Source organism: Somniosus microcephalus, chromosome 2 (assembly GCF_052327205.1).
Source record: "Somniosus microcephalus isolate GS21.2 chromosome 2, FLI_Smic_1.0, whole genome shotgun sequence".
Lineage (NCBI taxonomy): Eukaryota > Metazoa > Chordata > Chondrichthyes > Squaliformes > Somniosidae > Somniosus > Somniosus microcephalus.
This window is the reverse complement of record NC_140988.1, coordinates 219,569,536-219,587,116: the sequence shown is the minus strand read 5'-3', so window position 1 is coordinate 219,587,116 and position 17,581 is coordinate 219,569,536. Positions and strand designations below refer to the sequence as shown.

At 44.3% G+C, this 17,581-nt stretch overlaps 1 protein-coding gene across 3 annotated transcripts in view; it reads left to right on the top strand.

Annotated features, from left to right (window-relative positions):
* Window positions 1-16,937, top strand: part of LOC147123232 (BTB/POZ domain-containing protein KCTD8-like) — a 185,146-nt gene extending 168,209 nt beyond the window's left edge. For 2 of the 3 annotated variants that reach the window (XR_015073924.1, XM_085969450.1), the window contains exon 2: window positions 12,996-16,937. Coding sequence is in view for 1 of the 3 variants with exons in the window: in XM_085969450.1 (XP_085825576.1) it covers window positions 12,996-13,453 (458 nt within the window). In the remaining 2 variants the exon portion in view is untranslated. Of the gene's footprint in view, window positions 1-11,467; window positions 12,891-12,995 lie in introns of those variants that run through there. The other variant, XR_015073925.1, reaches the window with a different exon arrangement.
* Window positions 16,938-17,581: the final 644 nt, after the last annotated feature.

The following is a 17,581-nucleotide window of genomic DNA, read 5'->3' as shown; positions in this document are numbered from 1 at the left end:
ACTGGTAGACATTCCACTATGGTTGAGTGGAACATCTCCACTGGGTCCACTGTAGGTGCCTCTTCTACCATTGGCAACGGTAGGCGCGATAAACCGTCAGCATTCCCATGCTGTTTTGATCCTTTGTATTCTATGTCATATTGGTGTGCCCCTAGGAAAAGGGACCACCTCTGTAGCCTTTGCGCTGTCATAATGGGAACGCCCTTTTTAGGGTTGAATATGGAGACGAGGGGTTGATGGTCAGTCAACAAGGTAAATTTTTGTCCGTGTAGGTAATGGTTGAATTTCTTCACCCCCCACACCAGGCTGAGTGCTTCCCTGTCGATCTGGGCATAGTTACGCTCAGCTGAGTTCAATGAGCGTGACGCAAAAGCTATCGGCCGCTCCGAGCCATCAGGGAATCTATGCGATAATACCGCTGCTACGCCGTAAGGGGATGCATCGCACGCCAGTCTGATTGGCAGTGATGGGTTGTAATGAGCCAACACTTCCTTGGATGTGATCAAGCCTTTGCATTTATGGAAGGCACGTTTACAGTCTTCGCTCCATTTCCAAATTACTCCCATTTGTAGCAGTGCGTTAAGAGGGTGCAAAACAGTTGACAAGTTCGGTAAAAATTTATGATAGTAATTTATCAATCCCAGGAACGACCTTAATTGTGAGACATTTTCAGGTGCTGGGGCTTTTATGACCGCTTCAATTTTTTCAGGTGACTTATGCAACCCTTCTTCGTTAATTATATGGCCACAATATGATATTTGTTTCTGGAAAAATTCGCACTTGGGGCGATTTGCTCGTAGGCCCCGTTCTCTCAGCCTAGTGAGCACCTGCTCCAAATTGGCAAGGTGCTCGTTGTCATTTTCTCCTGTTACAAGGATGTCGTCTAGGTAGCATTGAGTCCCCGGAATCCCTTGCAGGACTTGCTCCATAGCTCTTTGCCAGGTAGCTGGAGCTGATGCTACTCCGAAAACCAGTCGGTTGTACTGGTACAGGCCTTTGTGTGTGTTTATCGTGAGATACTTTTTAGAGGCCTCCTCAACTTCCATCTGTAGACATGCCTGTGCCAATTCAATTTTGGTGAAACGTTTCCCTCCGGATAGTGAGGCGAAAATAGCTTCTATCCTCGGAAGAGGATACTGTACCGTGTGAAGGACCGGGTTTACAGTCAGCTTGAAGTCCCCACAGATGCAAATTTTTCTCTGTTCTTCAGATTTATCATTATTCAACGTTTTCTTCATGACCGGGACGATGGGTGTTGCCCACTCGCTCCAATCTACCTTGGATAACACGCCTGCCTTTTCCAAATTCTACAGCTCTGCCTCGACGGCTGGACGAATTTGCACATTCTCCCCGTGTTTGCGTGGGTTTCCTCCGGGTGCTCCGGTTTCCTCCCACAGTCCAAAGATGTGCGAGTTAGGTTGATTGGCTATGATAAATTGACCCTTAGTGTTAGGGGGATTAAATACGTGGGGTTACGGGGATAGGGTGGGATATGTGTTGGTGTAGGGGTTACGGGGATCGGGTGGGATATGTGTCGGTGCAGGCTCGATGGGCCGAAATGGCCTTTATCTGCACTGTGGGGTTTCTGTGATTCTGTGATTCTGTGACTGCTGGACAAATTGCGTATGGCACTGGCCTTGCCTTAAAAAACTTGGGAATTGCCGCATCTTCCACTTTTATTGAGGCGGTGATGCCTTTCAAGATTCCTAGTTCCTGTTGGAACACTTCTTTGGCATTGCCCAAGATGTCTTTTAATCGTTCAGGTATGACATCATCATCATTTTTTTTCTGACTGGTCACCGTCAGTGCCTGAATGGAGTGCCAGTCTAAACGTATCTTCCTGATCCATTCACGTCCCAACAGCGGTGGACCACCATCTTGCAGAATGTATAAATACAACTTCTGTATTTCCTTGCCGTTGTATACAACAGGCACCCTTATTTTCCCTCTGGGGTATACTTTCTGCCCCGTATATGTCTTCAAGATAATGGATGTGTCTTTCAAAGGTGTATGTGGAAATAGCCGCTCATAATCCCGTCGACTTATGACGGTCAGAGCTGATCCTGTATCTAGCTCCATTTTGACTGGGGACCCCGCTATCATGAGGGTAACCCAAATGGTCTGGTAATCTTCTTTGGCAATTACATTATGTAATTTGAGACAGCTTAGTCTCTTGTTTCCGGAGTCGCTATCGCTCTTCTGGTCTTCAGAGCTGCTGTCCGTCATCATTTGTACCTTTCTGTACTTTTCCTTATTGATTTTTTTTCTGTCAGTGGATTTTTTGTTTCCAGATCGGCATACACGTGCAATGTGTCCCATCTTTCCGCATTGCCTGCATGCTTTGTCCTTGAACCAGCAGTCCCTCTGATCATGGGTGGATCTGCCGCAGCGATAACATCTCTCAAAACCCCGTGTCATTTCTTGGGTGCCGAAGTCCTGTGGCTTTTGCTGTATCTCTGCAGCTCCTCTTGCTGCTGCTTCATATGATACAGCCACACTGAAAGCCTTGCCCAGTGTCAAATCTTTCTCAGAAAGTAACCTTTTCTGTGTTCCTTCACTTAGGAGACCGCAGACGAATTTGTCTCGTAGAGAATCTGCCAGTCCTGCCCCGAATTGGCAGTGCTTTGACAGCTTTCTTAAAGGTGAGGTAATCAGCGTTACTTTCATTCTTGTGCTGATTCCTCCTGAAGAATTTGAATCGTTCCGCTATCAGCAGCGGTGTTGGGTTTAAGTGCTCCTGTAGGGTATCAACAATCTCCTTAAAATTCTTGTCCATCGGTTTGGCTGGAGTGATTAAGTTTCGTAACAGCCCGTATGTCCTTGCGCCCATCAGATTTAGAAGTACCGATGCCTTTTTATCATCCTCCTACTTAATTCGCTGTGCAATATACCTCCACTCTTTCCACATATGTGGTCCAATCCTCTATATTACTATCGAAAGCAGTAATATTGCCAGTCTTAGGCATCCTGAAAATCAAAAATGGCGCCTCCCGCGCTTTCCTTTCTTCCCTGCCGAGAAAAAATGGCGCCTCCCGCGCTTTCCCGCTGCTGCCGTTGCTGACAACGCTGTTCTCCGCGGTTTTTATTTACACAGATATTTTTAATAGTTGGAGACTCGTTCCTGCCCGACTCTCTGGGACTTTTCCCTCCCTCTGCTTGGTCCGAACGCCGACCTGCTTTGTAGGGCCGACCGTCCCCCGAGTGCTCCACCCTCCGTCTCTGTTTGCCTCCGCCTTCCGACTTGCTGCTCGGCCCTGCTGCAGAGCCACCCGATCGAGCCCCAGCCCGCCGCCCAGGAAGGATTAGTGCAGTACCTGCCACCAGCCCGGCTAGCTGGTGAAACCACAGTTTTTTTTCTTTTTTTTTCTTCGACCTTCGTCTGAGGAATCAATCTCTGTGAGGTGCTGCTGAATTGCAGGTAAGTCCATTTCCAGTTCGTCGCCACTGTTGTATCCGTGTGTTAATGGAGACACAGAATGCAGGAGTTGGTTTAACAGGTGTTTACTGAACAAAGTCTGGAGGTGAACTAAAAGATACAAGACGCTATACAGGCTTATATACCCGAGTGGTCACTACTGGTATTACAGTACACAGGGGCTCTTAAAGGTACATACACCACAATTAGGAACAGAGGAACCTTGGACTGCATGTCCACAGGAAGCAGGACAGGTAGATAAGGTGGTTAAGAAGGCATACGGGATACTTTCCTTTATTAGCCGAGGCATAGAATATAAGAGCAGGGAGGTTATGCTTGAATTGCATAAAACACTAGTTAGACCACAGCTAGAGTACTGCGCACAGCTCTGGTCACCACATTACAGGAAGGATGTGATTGCACTAGAGAGGGTACAGAGGAGATTTTTGAGGATATTGCCAGAACTGGAGATTTTTAGCTAGAGGAAAGATTGGATAGGCTGGGTTGTTTTCTTTGGTGCAGAGGAGGCTGAGGGGAGACTTGACTGAGGTGTCTAAAATTCTGAGGGGCCTAGGTAGAGTGGATAGGAAGGACCTATTTCCCCTAGCAGAGAGTTCAATAACCAGGGGGCATAGATTTAAAGTAATTCATCAAAGGATTAGAGGGGAGTTGAGGAGAACTTATTTCACCCAGAGGGTGGTGGGGGTCTGGAACTCACTGCCTGAAAGGGTGGTAGAGGCAGAAACCCTCGCCACATTTAAAAAGTACTTGACGTGCTGTAATAAACAAGGCTACAGACCAAGAGCTGGAAAGTGAGATAAGGCTGGATTGCTCTTTTTCGGCCAGTACAGACACGATGGGCTGAATGGCCTCCTTCTGTGCCATAAATTTCTATGATTTCCATGACTCCTGTCAGAAACCCAGGCACAGCTGCATTGATGGCATACAGTGAGAGCCATGCTGCCACTGGGAACATCATTGACCAATCAATTGACATGCTCAAGCAACGCTTCCGCAGCCTGGACCATTTGGCAGGAGCTTTGCAGTACATGCCTGAGCGAGTATCCAGATTTGTGGTCATCTACTGCATTCTGCATAACTTTGCCATCATGAGGGACCAGCCCTTGCCACCACCTGGGCAGCAAGAAGAGCATGAAGAGAAGGCGTTGCATCAGCCACTAATGCCCCTAGTTGCTAGAGCTCTCAGGTAGCAGCTCGTCGAAGACTGCAGCAACTCGGTGTTGGCTAGGGCAGACTGGCCCAGGTGGCTGTGTGGCACTAACAAGGGCACTGGCAGATTGTGTGGCGGGGGAGCAAGCATGCTGTCGTACTGTGAGAGAATAGTAGTTGTATCTCCCATGGAACCATGGCCACACTCCTGTGACTGGAATCCCCTGTCAACATTGACCCCCCTAAGCCTAGATGGCAGCCGTCTGAGCTTCCATGGCAGCTGTCAGCAGAGGCTCCATCATGGTGACAGCCAATCTCGTGCTCATAGAGCTGACCGCTCGCTGCACGTTGGACAGAATTGTCTCCATGCTCTGTGTGAAGCTTTGACATAAGTTAGAGCTGGATTCCTCTATGCACTGAGCCATTGTGCGCAAGCTCTCTGGCAGGCACAGTGGCTCAGTGCATGGAGGAATCCAGTGCATAGCATTTTCTGGTATATGCCCATCAGCCTTTTTTGGTAGGCTGGGTCCTTGAAGTCAGCACCCGAGTCCTCTGCAGCAGAGCTGGTTTATGATTTTGCTCTCTGGCGAGCTGGCAGCTGTGGCGTCCTATCCCCCTACCCTAGCTCCCGCACACTTGTGCCCGGTGATTCACTAAGTGAAGACCCATCCTGTAGCCTAGCCTCTAAAGTACACTTGTTGCCAATCTCTGAGCTGGTGCTTGCGAGCGGCAGATCGAGTGACAGTGCATCTTTGGGAATGCTGGGTGTCTCTTGCTGAAGTGGCAGAGGTATCTCCACATTCTGCAACTGAAATGAAAGAGAGGGATAGCTGTTAGTGTGAAGGGAGTGCAAAGAGAGATGAGTGGCTCGTGAAAGCAGCTGCAATTTGTTATTTACTGTATGTAGAGTAAGAGAGAAGTAAGAAGGGAAAAAGAGGATAAGGTGTGAAGAAACCCTGCATGACATTGCCACTCACAAGGGCCATGATTCTGCCCTGCTTGTGATGGTCAGCATGCTCTCTTCGATGGAGGAGAGGCTGTGCAGGCGGGCTCAGCCTCCTCCAATGGCAGCCTCCTGTCTGGAGTTGTGTGCGACCTTCTCCTGGAAAAAAGATGGGAGTGTGCTAGTGACATCCTTGTGAGGTATTTAGATAATGTACCTGTCATGGTCAATTAGTTGACATGCAGTGTGCCAGATATGAGGTGTGGGGAAGTAAGGGTTACAATTGCGGTGAGTATGAAGAGAAGGAGGTAGAATGATGTATGGTGCAGTGATTGTAGGAAGCTGAATGGAAATGGGAAGGGGAGTATTGTGAATATTAAGGCTGCAGGTGGTGGAAGTGGAAGTGTATGTTTTCTTACATTGACAACTCTGATGAGGTCATTGAACTTTTTGCGGAATTATAGCCATGTCCTTTGAGATAAGCTCCTGGTATTGGCTTTCTGTCCCCTGGGGGAGCAGGATTTCCCTCCTCCTGGACCAGGGCCTCCAAAGTAGCTTCAGAGAACTTGCTGGCCCAATCTGCAGGTTTTGCAACCACTTCTGTGTTCAGAAGTGTTTTTTTATTGTCTGCAGCTAGAGTGCACCTCCCCTTTAAGAGGTTCAGGCTGCCTTTAAGTAGCATTAGAGAAGCCCAATTTCCAACCCTCCTAAACAGATGTGCAGTCAATGTAGCACTCGCTTCATGCCTGAATCTTTTCAATGAGGTCCCAACACTAACTTAGCGTGCTGTTTGGGACCATGTGAACAGGTATGAGCAGTGCGAACTGCACCCCTTGCATGCCTGTTTTCGGGCACGATTACTTTTGTAGGCCCCATGTTGGAGATATCAGGTGGAGATAAAGTTGGGCTTGGCTAACACTCAACCCTTAATGTCTAGGCTTACATATACATAACAGCAAATTAAACAAAGTACTGGTAGACTGATGCCACCTCTTCAACTATATCTAGCATGAGTCACCACACTCTGGGAAGAGAACATTTTAAAAAGTGGTGGGTAACTATTATTTTTAACTTGATTTAAAAGGGTAGTGGATTATATAAAGCAATTTAGTGGTTTAGATGACAAGCATAAACACTCCTATGTTTTATATCATCTGAAGCCAATTTTGCTACTGCCTTGTAATTCTGTATGTAGCTATCTACTGTTCCATATCTATCTGTCAATACAATAAGAATTCTTGTGTCTGGTGTCCCCAGTTCCCACTTCTGAAATGTCACTTTTTTTCATGCGTATGGAGTGATGAAGTGCCACTTTTGTGCATTCTTATTGGTTGTCTGGTTTCATAAAACCAACCAAAATAAATTTCAGAGATTTCTTTTTCAAATTCTCTCTTAACTAATTTACTGTAAAAATAGCTCATTAAAACCTTTACACGGATTAATTCAGAAAACCAAACAATCATATGAAATAAGAAACCAACAAATCATCCTGGAAAAAAAGCAACAAATTTTCAGATACCATGACAGTTCCCATTCCTATCTGTGTTAATCTTCCACCCCAGGCATTTTATTGAATTCTCAGCCTGAAGGTCACTCCAAGATTACAAATCATCCTGACTTGAAAATATATCATCGTTCCTTCATCGTCGCTGGGTCAAAATACTGGAACTCCCTCCCTAACAGCACTGTGGGAGTACTTTCACCACACGGACTGCAGCGGTTCAAGAAGGCGGCTCACCACCACCTTCTCAAAGGCAATTAGGGATGGGCAATAAATGCTGGCCTTGCCAGTGATGCCCAACTCCCAGGAACGAATATTATCCAGGAATAGATAGGCGTTTCTGCGGCCGCAAACGAGACTCCAGGATGGTGTGTTGCCTCCCTGGTGCAAGGGTCAAGGATGTCTCAGAGCGGCTGCAGAACACTTTGGAAGGGGAGGGTAAACAGCCAGTTGTCGTGGTGCATATAGGTACCAACAATATAGGTAAAAAATGGGATGAGGTCCTAAAAGCTGAATATAGGGAGTTAGGAGGTAAATTAAAAAATAGGACCTCAAAGGTAGTAACCTCAGGATTGCTACCAGTGCCACGTGCTAGTCAGAGCAGAAATAGAAGGATATTTCAGATGAATACGTGGCTAGAGGAAAGGTGCAAGGGGGAGGGATTCAAATTCCTGGGACATTGGAACCGGTTCTGGGGGAGATGGGACCAGTTCAAACCGAACGGGGGGAGTGTTTGCTAGTGCTCTGGGGGAGGGTTTAAACTAAAATGGCAGGGGTTTGGGAACCTGAGCAGGGAGACAGAGGAAAGGGAAACAAGGATAAAATCATAAGATAGGAAGGAGAAAAGCAAAAGTGGCAGTCTGAGAAATCAACAGTTTAAATCAAACATGGCCACAGTAAATAATAATTCTAATAGGTCTAAGAGTGTTAAAAAAACAAGCCTGAAGGCTTTGTGTCTTAATGCGAGGAGCATTCATAATAAGGTGGATGAATTAGCTGCGCAAATAGAGGTAAACAAGTATTATTTGATTGGGATTACAGAAACATGGCTCCAGGGTGGCCAAGGCTGGGAACTCAACATCCAGGGGTATTCAATATTCAGGAAAGATAGGCAAAAGGAAAAGGAGGTGGGGTAGCATTGCTGATTAAAGAAGGGATTAACACAATTGTAAGGAAGGATATTTGCTCTGATGATGTGGTATCTGTATGGGTAGAACTGAGAAATACCAAGGGGCAGAAAATGTTAGTGGGAGTGGTATATAGACCTCCAAACAGTAATGCAGAGGTTGGGGATGGCATTAAAAGGGAAATTAGAGAAGCGTGCAATAAGGACACAGCAGTCATCATGGGTGACTTTAATCTACATATAGATTGGGCTAAACAAATTAGTAACAATACTGTGGAGGAGGAATTCCTGGAGTGTTTACAGGATGGTTTCCTGGACCAATATGTCGAGGAACCAACCAGAGATCAGGCCATCTTAGACTGGGTATTATGTAACAAGAAAGGATTAATTAGCAATCTTGTTGTACGAGGCCCCTTGGGTCGGAGCGATCATAATACGATAGAATTCTTCATTAAAATGGAGAATGAAGTAGTTGACTCAGAGACTAGAGTCCTGAATTTAAATAAATCAACTACGATGGTCTGATGCACGAGTTGGGTAGGATTGATTGGGGAATGTCACTCAAAGGGTTGACGGTGAATAGGCAATGGCAAACATTCAAAGAGCACATGGATGAACTACAGAATTTGTTTATCCCAGTTTGGCATAAAAATAAAACAAAAAAGGTGACTCAACCGTGGCTAACAAGGGAAATTAGGGATAGCATAAGATCCAAGGAGAGGACATATAAATTGGCCAGGAAAAGCAGTAAACCTGAGGATTGGGAGCAGTTTAGTATTCAACAAAGGAGGACAAAGGGATTAATTAAGAAGGTGAAAATAGAATACGAGAGTAAGCATGCAGGGAACATAAAAACTGACTGTAAAAGTTTTTATAGATATGTGAAGAGATAAAGATTGGTGAAGTCAAGCATAGGTCTCTTGCAGTCAGAATCAGGGGAATTTATAATGGGGAACAAAGAAATGGCGGACCAATTAAATACATATTTTGGTTCGGTCTTCACAAAGGAGGACACAAATAACCTCCCAGAGATGTCGGGGAACATAGGGTCTGATGAAAGGGGGAACTGAAAGAAATCAGTATTTGTAGGGAAATGGTGTTAGGGAAATTGATGGGATTGAAGGCCGATAATTCCCCAGGGCCTGATAATCTACATCCTAGGGTATTTAAGGAAGTGGCCCTAGAAATAGTAGATGCATTGCTGATCATCTTCCAGCATTCAATGGAATCTGGAACAGTACCCATGGATTGGAGGGTAGCTAATGTTACCCCACTATTCAAAAAAGGTGGTAAAGAGAAAACGGGGAATTGCAGACCGGTAAGCCTGACATCGGTAGTGGGGAAAATGCTAGAGTCCATTATAAAAAATGTAATAGCAGAGCACTTGGAAAACAGTGACAGGATCGGACAAAGTCAACATGGATTTACAAAAGGTAAATCGTGCTTGACTAATCTACTGGAATTTTTTGAGGATGTAACTGGTAAAATAGATAAGGGAGAACCAGTGGATGTGGTGCATTTGGACTTTCAGAAGGCTTTCGATAAGGTCCCGCATAAGAGATTAACGTATAAATTTAAAGCACATGGGATTGAGGGCAAGGTATTGACTTGGATAGAGAACTGGTTGGCAGACAAAAAGCAAAGAGTTGGAATAAATGGGTCTTTTTCCAAGTGGCAGCCAGTGACTAGTGGGGTACTGCAGGGATTGGTCCTTGGACCCCAGCTATTCACAATATATATTAATGGTCTAGACAAGGGAACTAGATGTAATATCTCCAAATTTGCAGACGACACAAAGCTGGGTGGGCGTGTGTGCTGTGAGGAGGATGCCGAGAAACTCCAGGATGATTTGGACAGGTTGGGTGATTGGGCAGAAACATGGCAGATGCAATATAACGTGGATAAATGTGAGGTTTCCACTTTGGTGGCAAAAACAAGAAGGCAGATTATTATCTGAATCGCAATAGATTGGGAGAAGGGGAAGTGCAACGAGACCTGGGTGTCCTTGTGCACCAGTCGCTGAAGGTAAGCATGCAGGTGCAGCAGGCGTTTAAGAAGGCAAATGGTATGTTGGCCTTCGTAACGAGAGGGTTTCAGTACAGGAACAAGGATGTCTTGCTACAGTTGTACAGGGCCTTGGTGAGACCACATCTTGAGTATTGTGTGCCGTTTTGGTCACCTCATCTGAGGAAGGATGCTCTTACCTTGGAAGGAGTTCAGCGAAGATTCACCAGGCTGATACCTGGGATGGCAGGGATGACGTATGAGGAGAGATTGAGTTGATTGGGCTTATACTCGCTGGTGTTTAGAAGAATGAGAGGGGATCTCATTGAAACTTATAAAATTCTGACAGGACTGGACAGACTAGATGCAGGAAGGATGTTCCCGATGGTTGGGGAGTCCAGAACCAGGGGTCACAGTCTAAGGATAAGGGGTAAGCCATTTAGGACAGAAATGAGGAGGAATTTCTTCACCCAGAGATTGGTGAACCTGTGAAATTCTCTACCACAGAAGGCAGTAGAGGCCAATTCATTAAATATATTCAAGAAGGAGTTGGATATATTTCTTAAGGCTAAAGAGATCAAGGGGTATGGGGAGAAATCAGGGACCGGGTACTGAATTTGGATGGTCAGCCATGATCGCATTGAATGGTGGAGCAGGCTCGACGGGTCGAATGGCATACTCCTGCTCCTATCTTCTATGTTGTTATTAAAAAACCTTCTTTCCCCTGTCAATGCAGACCTTGCTTCTTTGCCTTGGCCTGCTCCTCTCTGAGGGGCCTCAGCAATGTTTGTCACTTCTTTACCTGACCCCAGACTATTCTCCTTGACAGTCTCTCTTGATCATTCCCTGAGCCTCCTGATTTTTCTCAGACGCACAGTCTCTGGCTCAATCTGATAAACGAGTCCATGAGCTTCCCGCCCCAGTGAGTACAGTCCCTCTCGGTCTTCCAGTCCCTGACCCACACATGCACTGCTCATTCTCCAGACTGCCTCTGCTCTTTGCTTACTTCCTGGCTCACCTCTGCTCTTCATTCATTTCCTGATCCACCCCTCTGCCAACCCCTCTCCCCCTGTTATGCCTGTTTCTTCTCAGGCCCCTCTAATGCCTTCCCAGGCCCCAATTCAACCCAATAATTTAACACTCATATTTTGAGTGACTCAGTGCATTCTCTGACAATCCCCCACAGATCAAGTTGTAGATTCTCAGTAGGCAGCAGGCAGGTTGTCACAGTAAGAGGTTTGCAGATTGGGCTTGGGAGGGGGGCGGTGGCGGGGGGGCATTCCTATTCCCTCTGGGACCCATTCATTCCTTGTAAAGCTGCTGGGTCCTCAGGTCCATCATGTTCACTGACTCAGTTCCTGCCATAGTTGACCCCTGTGGGAGGTGCTCTTTTGTGAGTTTGTAATTCTGCCCACATTTCTGATAACTGAGAATTTCCTGAAGCACCTTTGGAAACATGTTTCCCTGACCTAAAGCAGTTTGCTCTGTAGATTCTGAAGCCCAGTTTTCTGTGAATTAACATTTCATGTTCAGGCTACACAGTCACACCCAGTCCCAGGCTGACTGCTATCTCTGAGGTCCACTCCAGCGCTCAGTCCCTTCCATGCACTCTCTCCCATGCGCTTTCCCAGCTACAGTCTGTCTCCTTCCATTGTAGGCATAGTTTCACACTCCTCCCTCAGCCCCAGATGTCTACTCTTCCTGAGGATTTGGACTGCTGCGCTCTCCCAGCTCCAAACCTCAACCCCCACCCTCAGTTTCTCTTGCACCCTCATGTGTTGCAACTGACAGGCGGGAGGATCTGATTGCTGCCCTTTGTAAACATTTTGGCTCTGCAAACTCCCGAAGGACAGTTTTGCAAAGGACTGGGATTGGGTTAGACACCAGCTCTCCCAAGCCTGTTGTAAATCCATCTCTCAACTTTCCAAGAAAAAATGTTAAAGCAGACCAATCAGCTGATGTTGAAAATGGTATCAGAAGATGCTGCCTAAGATGTTGATTGGTGTGATCTCCTGGATTATTATTTCCAGGGTGGTCAGACTCTTCCATGGGTGCTTTGAGGATTAGGCTGATGCTGGATAGCTTTACACCCAAGGTCAGTTGGCTATCAGAGAGATGGGACTCCAAGCATGCCTTCAATTTACTGTGAGAGATGAGAGGAGAATGGGAGAGGAAGTATGTGCGATATGTAGAGTGGCAGGCATAATGATGCACATCAAATTACATATAGAGGAAAAGAGGAACAGAGAGAGAAACTAAAGGCATAGAGAAGAGGAATCGGAGGGAAGGAGACACTCAAGAGTAAAAAGAGAGATACAGAGAACCATACAGAGAACGAAAGAGGGAGATTGAAAGAATGGAATAAAAACAGAAACGCAGAGTGAAGGAGAGAAGCACAGGGACACTAATTTTATTTTTATCTACGAACAGTCCTACAGGCGTTGATAGGAACAAAGGAAAGTACCTGTTGGATCAACCAGTATCCTTCCATTTCCCAGTAGCTGTTTCTGTTTCCTCACTGAGAGACCTGATGTGCCTAATCCCATGGACTGATTGTGCAATTGCTCACCATTGTCACAAAGCCAGGTCTGAGAAATTCGTATGTTGCTGGGCGTTAGGCTTTGAAAGTGATTGTAATTCATGCAATTTTTTCTCAGGTGGTTGTGAACTATTTATTAGGGTGTCGTGCCACAGAGCTTCCACATCTTGCCTTAGTGACTTCAAAAGGAAGGTATAGTTTTGGTGTCTTGTACCAGTGCATGATGCAGTGAACCAAAGTAATGGAAATGTCTGTGAGTAATTTTTTGTTTTATCAGCCCTTTTCTAACTTTGACAGGAGGACTACAGAGACCGGCCTCACCGAAGTTGGAATGTGATGGCAGGAAACACGACAAGGGAGACAAAGGGATGGAAAGTGGAACCTCTTGTAACGAGCTCTCCACCTCCAGTTGTGAAAGCCAGTCAGAAGCCAGCAGTCCACAGGAGAATGTCGCTTGTGCAGCGCAGCCCGCACCACCTCAGCCTAATACCCTGACACTGGACCGGCCTTCCAAGAAAGCTCCTGTTCAGTGGATGCAGCAGCCCGACAAACGCAGAAACAGTGAACTTTTTCAAACGCTGATGAACAATTCCCGTGACTCAAGCCTCTGCAAAAAGAAAATTAACGAAAAGCTGAGCGTCGAGGATGAAATGAAAAAATGCATCCAGGATTTTAGGAAGATCAAAATACCCGTTCAGTTTCCAGAGCGTAAGCGCCCATGGCAGTCTGAACTATTGCAGAAGTATGGACTTTAAATTTAAAAAAAAGACTTGCTGCAGCTTGAGTTCTGTTTGAAATTAGGGTCTGTGGTTCTCATTCACCCGCTGTTCATCTTATGTTTTCTGTCTTATCCATTGAATTGTGGTAAGATTGCAAAAAAAAAATCTGAGGAACGTCTGTGAGCTGGTCAGTCAGAAATTCTGTTCTGCCGTCCTGCACATGACATGAGGCATACCTTGTATATGCTTAGAAAAAAAAGGTTAGTTCATTGAATGCAAACATTTCTAGTAGGGTCAGCTGGTCTACTGGCAGGCCATGTGGTTAGATTATGTATCTGTTTTGGCACGTTTCAGTCTGATTAATAACAGTAGCAAAACTAATGGATTCTCTACCAGTGCATTGATGTCAGAAACAGTTATGCATGGGCTTAAAGATTGGATGCGATGCAGCTCTTGAAAACTTTAAATGTTGCGTCATTTCTACGATCACGCTGGCCACTACCAGTTAGCTGCAGTTGTATTACTCTTCATTAACACAAGTAATGCGGGCCATCTCCCCTTTCTTTTTAAACTGAAATCTCCAATTTGGCAGTATAATTCTTAGAACATTGACTCTTAATTTAGTAATAGTTTGCACAATTTTAATAAAAAGAAAGACCAAATGCAAGAATTAAGGTTAAAATACTTTTGAAGAATTTACGAGATTCCAAGCTTTAGCATTATATTGCTTTAATAGTCAAAATTAAAATTAAAAATATCTGTTGTCTAACTGCCTTCCTTCCTCAGCTATTAAGATTGAATGAAAACGGAGCGATTAAAAAAGTGCTATTTTTGGAATGTGGATAACGAGGTTGAAACTGTTCTCTGTGCGTTCGGTGAGATTTTCTTGGGTGCAGTGGATTGCCGAAGTGAATATTGGACAATCAGTATAATTATCAGAATCACCAGTAAAGGAATCCACCGACTTGCCTGCATATTGGAGGGGAATCAGGCAGGTTTGTTTCCAAGTGTGCACTCCAGCCTGCCCAAACCCAGGACAAGCTCCCTTATATTCTTTATATAAACGTGTTTGCAATTATGCTACACATATAGTATATAGAGCAAATCTTCTCCCCTAATTTCGTATGAGTTTGGTTTTAGATTTAGTTTGATGTGACATAAATGCATTTCATAGCGAGCAATTCAAGACGCAAACAAATTTATGTAAAATTCAGGCCTACTTTAAATTGTAACTTCTTAAATGATGGTGTTATTTTACTTTTTAATTGAAGGTTTTATATTGGTATGATATGCTGCAGTAAACTGAACTGTCCCTCCAGAGTTCACAATAAACAAGAATAATTTAAAAGCTTTAACTTATATTGACATTTGCACACAGGGCAATCTGTTCAGAGAACGGCACTGTCTTCATAATAATGTACTTGGTAAACTTTTTTCATATACATTGAAGCTCATGCTGCAAAACTAAAAATTACTTTGAAGCTCATCATTGCATCACTTGCAGCCGATGACATTATGACAGAAATAACATACTGTTCTATTCCCACTCCCCTCAAAAAAATTAAAGTTGGCAAAGTACTTTATCACGAAGTCGTTGCTTTTTGAATGGAGTGGGACACAATATTCTATATGAACATATGACATTAATGGATAGGAAACGATCATCTGGTCCATCAACTCTGCCCGGTACTGTCATGTTGTACTAAGCACCGTGACTCCCAATGCTCCGCAGCCATTAGCAGAACTGAGTGAATCCCACCCTTGAATGTCATTCATAACGAGGCTTCTTCCAGGGTATCAGTTTGCCTTTCTTATCCGGGGAGTGAGGGGGTTAAAAACTATCCTGAAAGAAGTGAATTCCTTTCCACATCACTAAAATGTGTTTCCTGTTGGTTGGAGCAAGGATTACTATTGGTATTGTCTAAGCGGAACTCCTGAGACTGCAAGAGCAGCCCTACTAACCCAGGAAGGTAGTGAGAGAATAAAACAAGTTAACTCAATGGAAACAAGAGAGGGACATGATCAAACTTTCAAGTGGGAAACAATTGCTTATTAAAATGCTTTCCTTCCCCAAGTTCAAAACTTAAATCTTCATTTTTCATTAATATTAAGAAGCAGCACATCCACCATTGAAGGCTTCAACACTGTATTTTGGCCAACATTCCAATGGGCCTAAATTGTCAAAACAAATGCGTCAGTGCAGAGTATATGACCGTCCAAATGGTAGGATATGAACCCCATCTGAAATTGCAAGGATGGGGTCTTTAGCATGCTCGGAGGGAGGGAAGGGTGGCTGGCTGGCACATGCTTGCATGGGCACAACAGAAGCGTCTGCTCCAAGTAGCTCTCAATTAGTGAGACTTTCACTGAGGCCTTTTAAGGGTATAAAGGACATAATTCTCAAGGTAGCCCAGGAATCTTCCCCCATCCCCTAACATGCTCTCTTGCCAAGGAAAATGGCTGGTGCAATCCAGGTGCAAGCTGGTCCTGCCTCATACCCTGGACCCTGTTGGGCAATCTGTCCCAGATGTACACAGCACCCGATTGGCATCATGGGCCTAATATGTTTACTGGTGTAAGATGATTGTGAACAAATTATACACTTGAAATTTCCGGGTGGGTTTTCCCGATCTCCCATCGTAACTTTGGCAGAAAATCAGCTGAAACCTCGGAGAGCCAGCATATATGGTCAGGGCTTCCGCTAATCTTCCGCTGACATTATGAGGGGAGATCAGGAGAACCCTCATGGAAATTCTACCCCATGACGCTCTTATAGGAAGCTCTAGCTTCAGAAGAAGCTTACCTACAGTTGCTACAATTTGTTTCATCTTTATAGGCAAGAAGTATCACAGCCAATAGATTAACGTTCCTATATTGCTTAATGTAACATAGATACTTAAAGATTATTATTGTCTTTCAATTAAGCTTACTGTCGTTCATATAATGGCATTGGTAGTTAACGTTTCCATTTTTTATTTACTATATGAAGCTGGGTGTGATTTAGCAAGAGAAAATTTCACATTTGGCCCTGATGTTCTGGCAATTTTTAAATTAAATGGAGTTCATCCAACTTTAGCAGGAAGACTGGCTGAAAGCTGGTAATTGTTTTAGAGTACGAGCTGGAACAACTATAAATGGGACATAATTACACACTGGCTGTTAAATTTACTCTTCAGTGACATCACGTTCCAAGCTACAATTCATGAAGCAGTCTCCTCACAAGAAAGAAGTGGATTTAGTTCTCCAACAAAAACTTTGTGTAGAAATGCAGGATCATTGTCACTTACAGCAAAGGCGAGATTTTCCAATACAGGTGAAAGCCTGTAAAATGATGTAACCATGATCTCTGTTGCTGTGTGTTGTCATGAGTAATGTAACGTTCTTGATGGTTTGCTCTGTTTGATGCTACTTTTAGCTTTTAACGCCTTGAAAAGTGGCTACTTCACTTAAAAGCAAGTTGAACGTGTTTTGCTTAAAGAGGGAGTTACCTCCTTTTAAAAATTAAAAGAAAGCATTTCAATCCTTTGTGTTTTTCTATTTCTTTTTACTTTTGAATTTTTGTTTAATTAGTGAATATTAACAGCATTATTTGATAACTGAATTGGAGGAGTTAGTGAGCAAGACAATGTGGGGGAGATGAAGTACTCAATAATAATCCTGAAATGAGTTGTTCAAGTCAGTCCAAATAAAACAGCAGTTTTGATACAGTTAATGAAATGGTCAAACAAACAAACAGGGCAGTTGAGTTCCTTTGGCTTTTCTTGTAGAACTTTTCTAACACAAGGATGGACAAAAACTTCTCAAAAGAAGAGTAGTTATCCAATCCCTACTGGTTATATCGGTGCCTTACCTATGGAGCTGCACTTTGCATCTGATCTGTTGCAGTTTGGTCAAATTATAAATGATTGGAACATCAAAGGCTGGTTCTTATGCCATAGCACCCTTTGAAGTAAAGTCTTCTCAAAGGTCAGACTTAATGGCTCCTTCAAAAAAAAGCAGTTTCTTCTGCATCATCAGCATTTAAAATACAGAAAAATAGAAATAACCAAAAGGATGTTAAGGTTAACAGAGTTCTTAGTAAAGATTTAGCCTGTCAATCAGGCTGTGGGATAGAAATGTCTGAACACTTAATGCATTCATCTGAAATTTCTTTGACCACTATTT